This window comes from Rhincodon typus, chromosome 13 (assembly GCF_021869965.1).
Source record: "Rhincodon typus isolate 14 chromosome 13, sRhiTyp1.1, whole genome shotgun sequence".
In the NCBI taxonomy this organism is placed as follows: Eukaryota; Metazoa; Chordata; class Chondrichthyes; order Orectolobiformes; family Rhincodontidae; genus Rhincodon; species Rhincodon typus.
In genome coordinates this window covers 61,631,322-61,646,248 of record NC_063344.1, presented here as the reverse complement: position 1 = coordinate 61,646,248, position 14,927 = coordinate 61,631,322, and the positions used below count along the sequence as shown (strand labels likewise).

Below are 14,927 nucleotides of genomic sequence, written 5' to 3'. Positions count from 1 at the left end.
GGTTTCGGTGTTGACTGTCGGTATGTCTGGGATTCGGTGTTGACTGTCGGTATGCCTGGGTTTCGTTGTTGACTGTCGGTATGCCTGGGATTCAGTGTCGACTGTCGATATGCCTGGGATTCGGTGTTGACTTTGGGTATGCCTGGGCTGTAACCGGTCGGTCATTATTGCTGGGTGCCATAGCTGCACGCTAGATTACTCATGACCAGCAGTATGACTTTTTATTGACTACTGGTTCAATATGAACTGGCTGTACAGATGAAAAGTGATAGAATTTGGTTTTGATATTTGGTGTCTCCCTGAACTGTATTTAACTCTTTATAGTATTTTCTCAGGAGTCGTACTAAAAACATGATGTGGTATGGAGTTCTCGGAACTAAGGAGCTGCTGCACAGAACCTACAAAAACCTGGAGCAGAAAGTACTATTGGAGGTGGGCATTTCGTTTACTTTCACACAGTCTCGACCATCTGACCTTGGCAACCTTCTTAAATAATGTATTTCAAATTAATCTTGTATACATTCAAATAAGGGATGTTAAAATTGGGGAACTAAGCATTGTGCTCAGGGCTTCTGTCTAGGATACGACATGAGTCAGATACCATCCAGCTCCCATTTTTTTTTTTGATGCATTTTCTCAGTTGGGATTTCTGTATGAATTTTGCCTTGGCACAGCACTCAATTCTGTTTCAGAGGTTTGATATTTCAGTCGGGGTCTTGAGCATACAATCTAGGCTGTCTTCAGTGCAGTGCTGAGACTTGCTACCTTTCAGATGAGGCATTAAATGCAGGTCCTACCTGCCAGTTTAACTGGATGTAAAAAAAAATTCCTGACATTATCTGAAAAAATTCTGATGTATCCTGGGCAATATTTCTTCTTCAGTCAGAATGATCTTAAACTTATTAACAAATCAGTTTGTCTGATTGCTATTTGAGATCTTGCTCTGCACAAAATGCATGTCATCTTTGCATTCATAACAGGTCCTGACTTGCAAATTAATTCAATAGCTGTGAAATACCTTGAGACATTATGATGGTGTAAAATCTGCTGAATAAATGCAAGTCGTTTCTTTGATGGGTCATGTACCATTAGAGAGTAAAACTCCCGATTCATTGTCCTAACATGTACTTCTACTTAGAGCATGAGTTAGACACAGAGAGAGGGATCCTTTATGCTTCTGAGATCCATTCGGTGTATGATATGCATAGGAATTTCACTGCCTGCAGTGATTATTCTTTACTTGTTAATTTGCTGAGGAAGAATCATAATGACAGGATTTAGGGAAGCTTTATCCTATGATCTCTCATTCAATCTAACCGAACTTGGATTACACAAAGATACTTGATCTCAGATTCCAGCACCATACAGGCGATGGAGAATTATATACCAGCAATCCAGGACTAGGTTTGAATTCAAGTTCCAATGGTGAAAGCCTGATATATACTACAAAGAGCCATTGTAATTTTGTATTACCCAGTCCCAGAGTGTCTCAACCCATCTGGATTATTACTGTCAACTTTTGGTGCTGATCCTCAGGAAAGATATTTAGGCTCTGCAGTGTAGGGATGGGGGGCTTGCAGTGGGGAAGTTTCACAAAAAGGGTACTTGGGCTAAAAAAAAAAGATATTATGTGGACAAGTTGCGTAAATTTGGTTGATACTTAGAGTTTAAATTGTTGAGGAGTGAACTAAATGGGATGCTTAAAATTATAAATTAATTCATTAGGGTGGGTGCAGAGAAACTACTTTGTCTGGTGGGAGAATCTGACTCCTAGGTCAAGTGTAAAGAACAAACGTGTAGTGGATGGTATGCTTCTCACTGTCCGAAGGTCAATGATGACTCTGCTGATTGTTCACATGTCTCTTCACGTAATCTTTTCTTGTATCACCGGTGTTGTTGATGGCTGAATCTAAGATGTGTTTCCTGGTTATCGGATTCATTGTCACAATATGCTGCCATTTTCTTTAAAAGAAGCCAATACAATTTTGCATTTGAATCAATTGTAAGGCACAGTATATTGACACTAACTGTATTCAGAGAATTAAACAACGTATCTGAACTGCTGTACAATGGATTTTGTGAAGGTCAGTCCAGTTCCACTAGTTTCTTTAACTATCCAAATTAAAATAATTTTTGTGTTACACATAAAGAAAAATGTTTCAAGTGGTGGCTTCATTCAACAATTTACATTTGGATTGTGCAGATGATAAATTTGTTATATATGCAAATTAATTTGATTACTGTATTCGTGATTTACGATAAATAAGCCAACACGAAGAGCCACTGTAACTCTCAAGTACCACAGATTAATGTGCAATAATTGTGCATTCAAATTTGCTTCTATTAAAGCCTTCAGTTGTTTTCCCAGTGACTGAGCTGAATAAAGCAGTGAATAGTTGAACCGTGCATTCCTGAAGAATTATTATTCAGTTGAGACAAACAACATGCATGCACAATTATCTTAATTGCAAAGATGCACAGCTTTGGAAGAGAAGGAGAGAAAATTGGACTTTGACGTGTATCCAGTTACTGCAGTGTACAATATAGACATCATCATTATGAGCTTATGTCTTGAGTTTATAAATACACTGCTGTAATTATGAATGGCTGGCTGTGTGGATTGTGTGTTATTTTAGTTGTTACGTCTGTTAAAGTAAGTCTGTTAAAATCCTTTAAAAGTCAAAGAAGTCACACCTGAGTTCAAACTGTTCTTCATTTGGTATTTAAAACACATTCCCACAAGAGTCATTGCGCAGTGCTCAGATGCAGGAACCTTGACTACCGTTCCCTTCCCTAACTCCAGGCTGCTGTGGCCAATTCTACTTTACTGCTGCTTCATTGAAACTAGCTAACTCTAAGGATCAAACCTGGAACAAAATACTGCTATTCTACCCTCAGCGTGTTATACTGATCATTTCTGCCAATCTCAGTACGAAGATTGCAGAAAGAAAGTCAAAACAAATACTGGTAACTATAGGAATACAGGTGGGTTTGGGCTCACTCTTGGAGATGCAGATATTCTGAACCTGTAATGTACCATTCAAAATGGATGCTGTTGCTTCATGAACATCCGCATGATCAACTCAGTGCAGCTTGTTTATTCATGATGTGCAGTCTACTTATAAAAGACATTGCATTATTATTAAAATCAGTTTTAGTGGAATAAAAGCCAGTATAGACTGATTGGTCAGAATAACTTGTTTCTGCTGTGTATTCTAAAATAGATTTGAATGGAACTATGTCTCAACTTTTATGGTTGGATTATGTAAATTTCTGTTCTACTAACCGTCTTGAAACTGTTTTACAGAATGAGACTGTTAATTATGATTGCAGTAGCAGATGGAGTTTAAATTAGATAAATGTGAGGTGTTGCATTTTGGTCAGGCCAACCAGGGCAGGACTTATACAATTAATTTAGGGCCCTCGGGAGGGTTGCCGAACAAAGAGGCCTAGGGGTTGCGGGTGCATAGTTGCTTGAAAGTGGAGTCGGAGGTAGACAGTATGGTGAAGAAAGCATTTGGCACACTTACCCTCATTGGTCAGAACTTTCAATATAGAAGTTGGGACACAAGGCTGTACAGGATATCAGCGAGGCCACTTTTAGAATGCTGCATTCAGTTCTGGTCGCCTTCGGTAGGAAAGGTGTTTACAAGGATATTGCTGAGACTGGAGAATTTGAGCTATAGGGAGAGGCCGAATAGGCTGAGGCCTTTTTCCCTGGAGCATCACAGGCTGAGCGGTGACCTTATAGGGGTTTATGACATCATGAGGGGCATGGATAAGGTGAATACCCAGGATCTTTTCCCTAGTGTGGGGGAATCCAAAACTAGAGGGCATTGGTTTAAGGTGAGAGGTGAAAGATTTTAAAAGGACCTGAAAGATAACATTTTTACACAGAGGGTGGTGTGTGTATGGAATGAGATGCCAGAGGTGGAGGTGGAGGTGGAGGCAGGTACATTTGCAACATTTAAAAGGCATCTGGTTGGCTTTATAAATAGGAAGGGTTTCAAGGGATTTGGGCCAAATGCTGGAAAATAGAACTAGGTCTGGTTGACGCAGATGAGTTGGACTAAAGGGTCTGTTTCCGTGCTGTATCACTCTAAGGGAGACAATCCTTAAAATCTGAGGTTGGGCATTTAAGATGTGTGAAACAAGTGTTTCCAGATTTCACGAGGTGATGAAACGCTGTCTTCAAAAAGCTGGATGCTGAGTCAACTGAAATTTTCAACATTGAGATCTGTAGCTTTTTCTTGGATAAGAGGATCAAAGGATATGGCACAAAGGAGCGAAACAGAGTAGAGATACAAATCAGCATTGGCCTGTTTGAATGATGGAAATATCTTGAGCTGAATAGACTACCTGTTTTGTGCAACTCATTATGTCACCGAGTCCCAAAGCATGAAAGTACCCTATCTGACCCACTGGACTATCATCTTTTATTTCTAAACATCTGGCGGTACTTCATTGTTTGCCCTGTAATCTGTGTGTTTCCTTATTGCTAACGCTGACTGATTATGCAGATTTGGTTCAGGCATATAAACATATCACCAATTTTCTCCATCTTTTTACTGGAGGTCTTTTAATACTGACCCAGACTATTTCATGATGGGATTATTGACAGTATTTTGTGTTCAACTTGCTGTTTGCCTTGTGTTAATGTTTCTTTCTCCTGTTATGCAGTGTGACGGACAGCGCATCCCTTTGCCAAGCCTGCAGGGTATTGCAGTGCTAAATATCCCCAGCTACGCTGGTGGCACCAACTTCTGGGGCGGAACCAAGGAAGATGATGTAAGTGCAACTTTAAAAGAAGTTTTTGTTAAATAAAAATGAGTGCAATGACTTCCTTTCTTTTTAAATGGGATTCAGGTATCGCTGACAAGGCCAGCATTTGTTGTCCACTCCTAATTGCCCTTGAGTGGAGTGGTTTGCAAGGTTATCTCAGAAAGCAGCTAAGAGTCAATCACATCAGTGTAGGTTGTCATGTAGGCCAGACCAGATAAGGTCGACAGATTTCCTAAAGAATATCAGTAAATCAGATGAGTTTTTACAACGATCAATGATAGCTTAAGATCATCACTACAGATAACAAACTTTCAAATCCAGATTTTATTAATTGAATTTAAATTTCCCTAGTTGACACAATGGAATTTGAACCCATACCCCAATATTCACCGCAGCTTCTGGGTTACTACACCAGTGACATTACTACTCCAGTGACATTACTACTATGCCACAACCTACCCAGCTTGATGAGATTACAGGCACAGTATTCCTTTTGGCAATGTTCCTTTTGCTGCATGGTGAAATACAAACTACAGAGCTGAAGTATTTGTATTTAGAAAGTAATGAAGCATACTCTTTTATTTGTTAACATCATTATTGACTGAACTTTTGTTGGTTCTTTACTTTGCAGATTTTCACAGCCCCTTCTTTTGATGATAAGATCCTGGAGGTAGTGGCTGTGTTTGGCAGTATGCAAATGGCAGTCTCACGAGTTATCAACCTTCAACACCATCGAATTGCTCAAGTAAGAGAGCTCATCCCTTGCCCATTTTGCTTCCTTTCTTTCCCTTACGTTTTCTTCTTCTTATATCCTGTCAAATTTGTTTGACTCCTTTCCTCACAACACTGTTTATTCTGCTGGCAAGGCATTTTTTAAAATTAGTTCACAGGTGTGGCCATCACTGGCGAGGCCAGCATTTATTGTGCATCCCTAGCTGCATTTGAAAAAGTGAGCTGCCTTTTTGAATTATTGCACTCCTTGGGGAGTAGCTACACCCAAATACTGAAACCCCAGTCCAGAGTTTCAGGATTTGTAACTGGTACTGATGTCCTGTGAATTTCAGTAGATTCTTCCTGTGCCATCCTCCAGTTACACGTTCAGTTCTCAAGTCTCACTACATTGAAACATGAAGTACTGAAGGCAACCCCAAAATCAATACCCAGTTAGTTCTGTTCTTCCTTCTATCTGGTGATGCACAAAACTTTCGCTGAAGAATCTTACTTCTAGCCAAATCATTCATTCTAACATGAAATGTGACAAAATCTTTTGCAATTTGGAAGGCAACAGATTATTCGGTATCTTAGTCGTAGCTCCGAAGGTTCATGCCTGCTGCCTTGACTATGGAATCCTCTCCTGTTCTATAGTTTTAGCGCATTATTCTCCAAGCAGTTGGTGATTCTTTCTTCACAAGGCTATTCCAGATACCTCCACATCCCACATCTTGCAAGTGCCACAGATCACGGGCTTTAATGGTCCCAAATTAAACAGCCTTCTTTTACACAATGATTACCAATTAATAAACAGGATAGCATCACCATGGATATAAAACTGATTGATGGCTGGGAAACAAAGAGTAATGATTTATGTATATTTTTCAGGCTGAAGAAAGGTTTGTAGTGGACTTCCACAGAGGTCAATTTTGGGACCTCTGCTTTTGCTGATATATACTGTGGACAATTTCCAAACTTGTAGATGATGCAGAAGTTGGATGCATTATAAACAGTGAGGAGGACAGTGACTAACTGCAAAAGGCCATTGACAATGGCAGTGGTCGGACAATAATACTGAAGAAATGCAGTCTGGAATTTGCCCCACGGCTAAGGTGTTCCAGTGCACCTACAGCACTGGCATCTACCTCACAATGTGGAAGATTGGTTAGGAATATTCTGTACATAAAAAGCAGGATGAATTCAGCCTGGCCATTTGCCACTCTATCAATCTAATCTCCATCACTAAAATTTTGGAATGTTTCATCAGCAGTGCTGTCAGGCGACACTTGCTTGGCAATAACCTACTAACTGACACTCAGTTTGGGCTCTGCCAGGACCTCAGCTCCTTACCTCATTACAGCATTGATTCAAACATAGCAAAAGAGCTGAATTCCAGAGGTCAGGTGAATGTGGCTACCCTAACATCTTGACTGAGTGTGGAATTAAGGAGCCTTAGCAGAACTGGACTCACTAGAAACTGGGGGGATATCTCTCTGCCGGTTGGAGTTGTACCTGGCACAAAGAAAGATGGTTGTGGTTTTTGACGTCAATCACCTCAACTCTGGAATATCTCTTGCCTAACCGTTTTCAGCAGCTTCGTCAATCACCTTCCCTCCATCATAACGTCAGTATTGGGGATGTTTAGTGATGATGTCATAATGTTCAGCCCCATTTGTTCTGCTCCGATACTGATCCAGTCCATGCCGAAATGCATCATGGTCTGGATAGTGTTCAGGCTTAGGCTGACAAGAGGCAGTGACATTTATGCCACTCAAGTGCCAGATAATGACAATCTCCAACAAGAAGTTAATCATCAATCGATGACAATCGATGGTGTTACCATCACTGAATCCCCCAGCAGTCTCACCACCTGACTCTCCAAAGCCTGTCCACCATCTACATGTCACAAGTCAGGAAAGTAATGGAATACCCCTTACTGGATGAATCCACCAGCCTGGATGAGTGCAACTCCAAAAACACTCAAGAAACTTGCAACAATCCAAGACAAGGCAGCCGCTTGATTGCACTACATACACAAGCATTCACTGCCTCCTTCTGTGCATCAGTGTGTTCTACTTACGAGGTGCAATGCAAAAATTCACCAAATCTCCTTCCTATCAGCTAGAAGGACAGAGCAGCAGACGTGCAGGAGCATCGCCATCTGCAGTTTTCTCTCCAAGCCACTCACCATGCTGCCTTGATAATATATCATCATTCCTTCGCCTATCACACCGTTCCCCCATGACACTGTGGCTCTACTTACACCAAATGATAACAGCAGTTCCAGTGACAGCTCACCATCACTTTTTCAAGGGCACGTAGGGATGGGTCATGGTCAGCCAGTGACAGGCACACTCCATGCATAAATTTTCTTAAAATGTTTGTGGTGTTAATAAGCCTTTGTGTGCAGGAGCAGGGAGGTTAAGCTGAATTCGTCTAAGGCAGAGCTCAGCTGGAATATTGTGTGAAGTTCTATGTACCACATTTGGGAAGGATGTGAATGCATTGGAGAGTGTGCAGAACAGATTTAAGAGAATGTTTCCAGGCAGACAATCTTTAGTTATGAAGATAGATTCGAGAAATTGACTGTTTTCCTTGAAGAGAAGGCTGAGAAGAGATTTGACGGAAGTTTTAAAAATCATCAGGAGACTGGACAAAGTAGATAGGGAGAATTTTTTTCCATCTTATAAAATGATCAAGAACAAGAGGATTCAGATATAAGGTAATTTGCGAAAGAAGCAAATGTGATTGAGGAACATCTTTTTCACACAGCAAGTACTTAGGGTCTGAAGTGCTACCTGAAAGCGTGGTGGAGGCAGGTTCATTTGAGGCTTTCAAGAGGGCATTAGATGATTATTTAAATAAAACCAATATTTACATTCAGTGTAAAAGGCAAGAAATTGACACTAAATCATAATGCACATTCAGAGAGGTGGTGATGATACAAGAGGCCAAATAGCTACCTCCTGTGCCATAATAATTCTGCAAAATCTTAGTTGTTTAACCCCACAAACATATGTTGGGGCAACTACACCTCAAAACTGCACTGCTAATCGGGATAAACTCTACATTTCACATTCCACCAGTCTCTTGCTTCTCTTGACTCATTTCTCACCAATAAATTCACTTGTTATATTTATACACTAGACAACTTCTAAAGAAAGAAAAGTCAATCAGAGAATACTACTTATGTATGTAGTTACCGGTTCCAAACAGCTTATAGAGAAAGCATAGAGTGTAGTCTCTAAAACCCCAAGTTACAGAGGTGGAAATGCAAACAGGCTCCAGACTGAAGGGCAAAGCTTAAGTAAAAAGCCACCAGCGCTCTTACTGTGAAACACAAGCTACTGCTAGTATAGCTAGAACTATGGTATAGGAAATAGAATTGTACTTCATGGAATAGATCCAAAAAATAAACTGCACATTAAACCTGTAGAATAGTTGTAAATTCCAGTTGATTTACCAGTCCCCATGTTGCATTGTTTACTCAGTACGTTTTGGATTGGAATAGAAATTCTCAGAGTAATTAGAGGCTAGAAATAATTAACTCTTCCAGTGTTACTCACATCTTGACAGCAAATAAACTCGATAAGAAAGTATACAAGTGTTAAAGCTGAGGATGCGATTGTTTATTCATAGATTTTGCCAGCAGAAGCTGGAGCAGTGAACTCTATTTCAGACACTGATTAATCTCCTAAGTACCTTTGCTTTTTTATCTCAAATGCTGTGAAGTCACCTGTCCTAACAGAACTGACTATTTGCTGCATAATAGCATGATGTAAAATAGCTTAATGTGCTCTTTAACAGAGCAATTGTAAGTGTAAATGGGAGACTTGGCGAATTGTAAACCAGCCTGTTTGGTGCAATTTAGGCTCCTGCTTTACCTAGGGATTCTTTTCCTTTGCCCCACTTCTTCCTGTAGTGTCGTGCCGTAAAGATCACAATCCTCGGTGATGAAGGGGTACCAGTGCAAGTGGATGGAGAAGCATGGATCCAATCCCCTGGCTACATCAAAATCATTCACAAGAACCGTGCACAGATGCTGACCAGGGATAGGGTATGTATCAGCCGGAGAGTGTTTTTTTTTATTGGTTCATGGAATGTGGATGCCATTGGCTAGGCCAGCATCTCTTGCTCATAGAGTTAGCCACATTGCTGTAGATCTGGATTCATGTGTAGATCAGGCCAGATAAGGACAGCAAATTTCCTTCCCAAAATAACATTAGTGAACCAATGGGTTTAAGTGTGACAGATGGAGCATGATTAATACTTACAGCAGGGTTAAAACAGAAACTAACCAGTAAATTGAATATGTTCCATTCTTTAGATGAAAAGGGAATAGTTCAGGAAGGGCCCATGGGGCCAAAGCATAACTGTCACAGGTATTGATTAGATGTGTGATCAGTGATCATAACACTCCAGTCCACCTTTGAAATGACACCCTAAGCTTAAGTAGTCTTTATTTGTTGATTGGAAAGCCTAGATTCAAGATTTTTGCCTGACCACATAGAAACATGCATTGAAATGTATCTGATATATGGAATCAGATTTTAATATCTGCCTCAATCTGGTGTTTTCAGTCAGTTATCTCCTGAAGTTTATTTCGTGTATGGTGCTCGGTATTTTTTTCTGAAACACTTTATAACCTTTTGAACAGTGATGCCAGCTGAAAACACAAAACTTCGAATATTATGATGAATTGGGAGACAGAAACTGCAGGCACAGCAGTATGACAAGGACTGCTGCAATTTCTTTTAGCCCAGCCATTCTTATGCAGCTGTAGTTTGGATTTGGTTGAATGATTTTGTCGGGGGGTAGGATTTAATGTTAATCGCATGTGTGTGATTGGATCTTCTCATGCCACAGGCTTTTGAGAGTACCCTCAAGTCTTGGGAAGACAAGCAGAAATGTGAACTACCTCGCCCATCCTCTCAACATGCCTTGCAACCCGAGACAGTTTCAGAAGAAGAAGCTGCTGAGATCAATCAGTTTGGCCGAGCGGCTGGAACGCTCATTCACAGGTATGAGAGTCTGTGAAACACCAATCCCAGACACTGATCTATTCTGATTTGTTACCTGGCAAAACTTGTAACATCATACAGTCATTGAGGCACAGAACATGACCATTCAGCCCATTGAGTCCATGCAACTTTCTTCAGGTTTGAGAGCAAAGTGTAGGCGTTTCACGATGAGATCTTGTATTAGAGGCAGGAGTCTTGGAAGGCCTCAAATCCTAGACCTTGTGTAATATCATATTCTGAGCAATGCCTGATGATGAAAAAGTTAGTTTATTTTGAACCATGAACAATACTAAAGTGAGGGCAGGTCTCCAACTGAAGTCAAAAGGCAGATTGTTATACGACATTGGGCAGTCCAACAGGCTAAATGCAATAGAGCTGGGAATACGAGAGCCATAAACTTTTCATTCCACAGACAAACAGATGAAAGAGCTGTAATCTTATCTGATACACTCAATGGCAGTGTTTACATTGTAAAGGGGAGTTGAAGAACTGCATATCACATACGTGATATAACATGAGATGTTATGGAGAACCAATTAAGAAGAATAAGTTGTCTGTTTTATGTTGTAACGGGCACCATGTCACTTGGGATGAAGTCATAGTTATAAGCTGTCTTATAATACAGTAGTTATAAAGGCCAAGGTAGGAGGTAAAAGCGGTATGTTGACAGGGAAGTTGTTGCTCCCATCCAGCATGCGCCTCTTTAAACACCTGGCCGTAAAGGCCAATCAGCACCAGGTTTCTTCCTTTGATCCTGACTTTGTGCTGTTATTGTTATTTTCTGGTCAGTTCTTGGATTTGACTGGTTTGTAGCAAACCTCTCAGTCTAGAAAATGTTTATCCTTTTTACAGTCTTCAACATGGAGCAACCCACGCTTTGATCAACCTTGCACTAGTCTGCTTTATGTTTCCCAAAAATCTTCTCAAAATCTCTGCCTTCCATTCTGCTACTCTATTAGCTGACATTCACAATTTTTTTTTGTCCCCTTCAATTTTTCCTACTCCTCTTCCCTTGATCCAGGATTCGGGAGACAGCACAGCTGCATCATACCATGGAGCAGGAGCTTGCACATGCAGTAAATGCCAGTGCCAAATCCATGGACAAAGTTTACGCAAAGTCAAAAACAACTGAGGTAAGAAATAGTCGTGAAATCTGTGGTTAGTGGGGATGCAAGTCTGCAGACAGACAGATTTAGACAGTTTATCCAGACCTAAAGGTGAAAGATACAGTCACCATAGTCTTTGCAGACCATAACGCTGCTCTCTCATTAGAAATTGACAAGTGTTGGTGGTTTAAACTGAGGGTTAACATAGCTCAGGCGAGCAGAGGGGTTGAGAAGAAGAGTCTTTCATGGTAACCAGTGAAGGAATTGAACCCGTATTACATCTGCATCGCCATCCAGCCATCTGAGCTAACCAAACAGATCTGTAGCTGAGTCAGACTCAGTTTTCAAGGACAAAAATAGAAATTGCTGGAAAAGCTCAGCACGTTTGGCAGCAACTGTGGAGGGACCCTTCCTCAGAACTCGATCCAAAACATTAATTCTGATTTTTCTCCTTAGATGCTGCCAGACCTGCTGAGCTTTTCCAGCAATTTCTATTTTGTCTTTGACTTACAGTATCAGCAGTTCTTCAAGTGTTTATTGAGTTTTCAAGGAACTCATCTATAACTGGTCCAGACTCTGTGCGGGTATTCTAAGCCACAGACAGGCCAAGCCAAGACACAATTTGCACTGTAAAGCAAATTTGGACCAAGGCAGATATGTTATTTTCCGAGGGGTTATCCAAAACTGACAGCAGCAATACAGGCAGGATCTTATGAAGGCTGTGTACAATAGTTTTACTTAGATCTAAAGTAGGTGACTTCTCACTTCCTCATAAAGCAGGAAAATAGGACTTAGTTGTATGTCATTTAGGCTTTCCAACGTGCTCCTACAATCAACAAGATAATGGTTCATTTGGCTGTGGTCTTGTGTTCACTTTCTGGTTTGCCTGTTATAATTCTCAACTCCTTCGATTAAAGGACACCCACTTTACTCTCAGTCTGTGTTTTCTGCTACCAAACCAACTACCAAGCCATATTTTAAACTAACCTCCCAATATGTCCTTTTATAACTTGCAAAAGAGGTAGAGAGGCAGAGGGATTGAGGCAGAGACCTGAGGCAACTGAAGTGAACGCCACGAAAGGGAAAGTGGGGTTGCTTAGCAAAAGTGAATAGAGGAAATTGCAGAGACACAATGACATCAAGTCCAGGATAGATTTGCAATGATACTGGATTTTAAATGCCTTGTGATCAGGGAGTCAGCAATGATGGACAATCTGGACTGAAGCTGCTATGCTCTGTATCCTTATCACAGAATTCTCACCTGTACACTAAAAACTGAAACAAAAACCTCTTCAGTTACTTCGTCAATTATCTTCCCTGCATCATTACGTCAGAACTGGGGGGCTCAGCGATGATTGCATAATGTTTAACACCATTCATGATATCTCAGATACCTGTATCCATATACAACAAGGCCTAGACAAAGCCCAGGCTTGGACTAGCGAGTGGCAAATAGTGTTTGTGCCACACAGATTCCAGACAATGGCTATCTCCAACAGAATTGAATCTAATGATTGCCCCTTATTATTCAGTGCCCTTGGCATTGTTGAATCCACGATTGTCAATGTCCTGGGTGGTTGCCTTTAATCTGAAATTGATCTGAGTCAACCATAAAAATATAGTAAAAACTGAAAGAGCTGTGGATGCTGTAAATCAGGAACAAAAACAGAAGTTGCTGGCAAAGCTTAGCAGCTCTGGCAGCATCAGTTCTGAGGAAGGGTCACCAGACCCAAAATGTTAACTCTGATTTTTTCTTCATAGATGCTGCCAGACCTGCTGAGCTTTTCCAGCTACTTCTGTTTTTGTCCATAAAAACACAGTGGCAGATTAGAGGCTTGGAATTCTTCAGTGAGTAATTCACCTACTGTCCCAATGCTTGTTTACCATCTACAAGGCACAAGTTAGGGGTATATTGGTATATTCTCCACTTGCCAAGATGAGTGCGACTCTAACAACACAGAAGATATTCAACACCTTCCAGGACTCAGCAGCCAACTTGATTGGAGCTCCATCCACCACATGCAGTATTCACTGTCTTTATCATCAATGCACCATATCATATACTTGATACATCGTAGTACCTCACAAAGTCCTCTCCAACAGCACCATTGAATCCCATGACCTCTACCCCCTAGAAGGACAAGAGCAGCAGATGCTTAGAAGCACCACTACCTGCATGTTCCCATTTAAGCTACTCACCATCCTGACTTGGAATCATTTCGCAGCTTTTTTACCTTGCTGGGTTGAAGCCCTGGAAGCCCCTTCCTACCCAGCAGCACTGTGGCTGACCCTATACCCAAGGACTGCAGAGGTTCAAGGAGGCAGCACAACTCCACTTTCTGCAGGGCAATGCGAGATTGGCAATAAATGTCAGCAGCAAAGCCCACAGGGGTAGGAAATGTTTGAAATAATCTCCCTCTTGAGAATAGAGATAGAGACATGAAAGACCAAATAAACATACCTGGATACCATGAGAAAATTAAATGACTGTTGATGGGGGAGCTAAAATATGAGTGAAATAGGCTTCAGTGAGTTATGGTTATAGACGGCTCGATTTAGAAATGAATGTACTCTTGATGGGATAGATTGGTTTTTCTGATCAAAGTCTCATGAATACTGCTGTTATTGCTTGTTTGACATGACAGGTGAGGACAGCATCCGATTTAGCTATAGTATTCAATCCTTGCTGATCAACCTTGAACGAAGCAATATCTAGATGGACAAATGCGTAATGACCATTGACTGAGGCACCAGTATGCAATCTTTCAGGAGAAATCAGTAGTAATGCTGAAAAAAACTTGATCATATCTTGAAGATCTGGTCTTTAAACAATGATACTGTGCTGCTTTCAAATTTACACACGTAAACCTTATGCCCAAAACTCCCAGCTGATGGAATTGAATATCTCAAACATCGGTTACCTTCTTCCTTCTTTGATATTTTGCACAATGTTTCAGTGTGAAAGTTGTACTTACCTCTGTCATCTAAGCAGGGCGGATCCTCACAACCAAGGGAAAAGCAGGAAGTGAAGTTGCGCAAAGATACGCCTTGGGTACCCTTTCCTACAATACCCTGCATGGATTAAGGGGTACAGAGAGTGACTCAATATCAAAAGCAACATGCAGGTTTAGAGTGACTCATCCAGCATGAATTACAACCTTGTATTCATGGTATTGGAAAGTAGATCAATCTCAGAGCAAGGTACCTGGGTTGTGAGACAATAACCTGGTACCACTTACAATGAAGCACTCAGGCTGTGGGATCCAAATGCAGTCGAACTGCCAGTGAGCCATAAGTGTGAGTGTAG

General features: G+C 40.9%; 1 protein-coding gene across 2 annotated transcripts in view; it reads left to right on the top strand.

Moving 5' to 3' along the window:
- The window catches only part of LOC109929240 (diacylglycerol kinase delta), a 106,191-nt gene that overhangs the window by 71,986 nt on the left and 19,278 nt on the right, over positions 1–14,927 (top strand). For both annotated transcript variants that reach the window (XM_048604320.1, XM_048604319.1), the window contains exons 18-23: positions 336–432; positions 4,681–4,788; positions 5,414–5,527; positions 9,416–9,550; positions 10,360–10,514; positions 11,536–11,647. In XM_048604320.1, the coding sequence (XP_048460277.1) occupies positions 336–432; positions 4,681–4,788; positions 5,414–5,527; positions 9,416–9,550; positions 10,360–10,514; positions 11,536–11,647 (721 nt within the window). The remainder of the gene's footprint in view (positions 1–335; positions 433–4,680; positions 4,789–5,413; positions 5,528–9,415; positions 9,551–10,359; positions 10,515–11,535; positions 11,648–14,927) is intronic.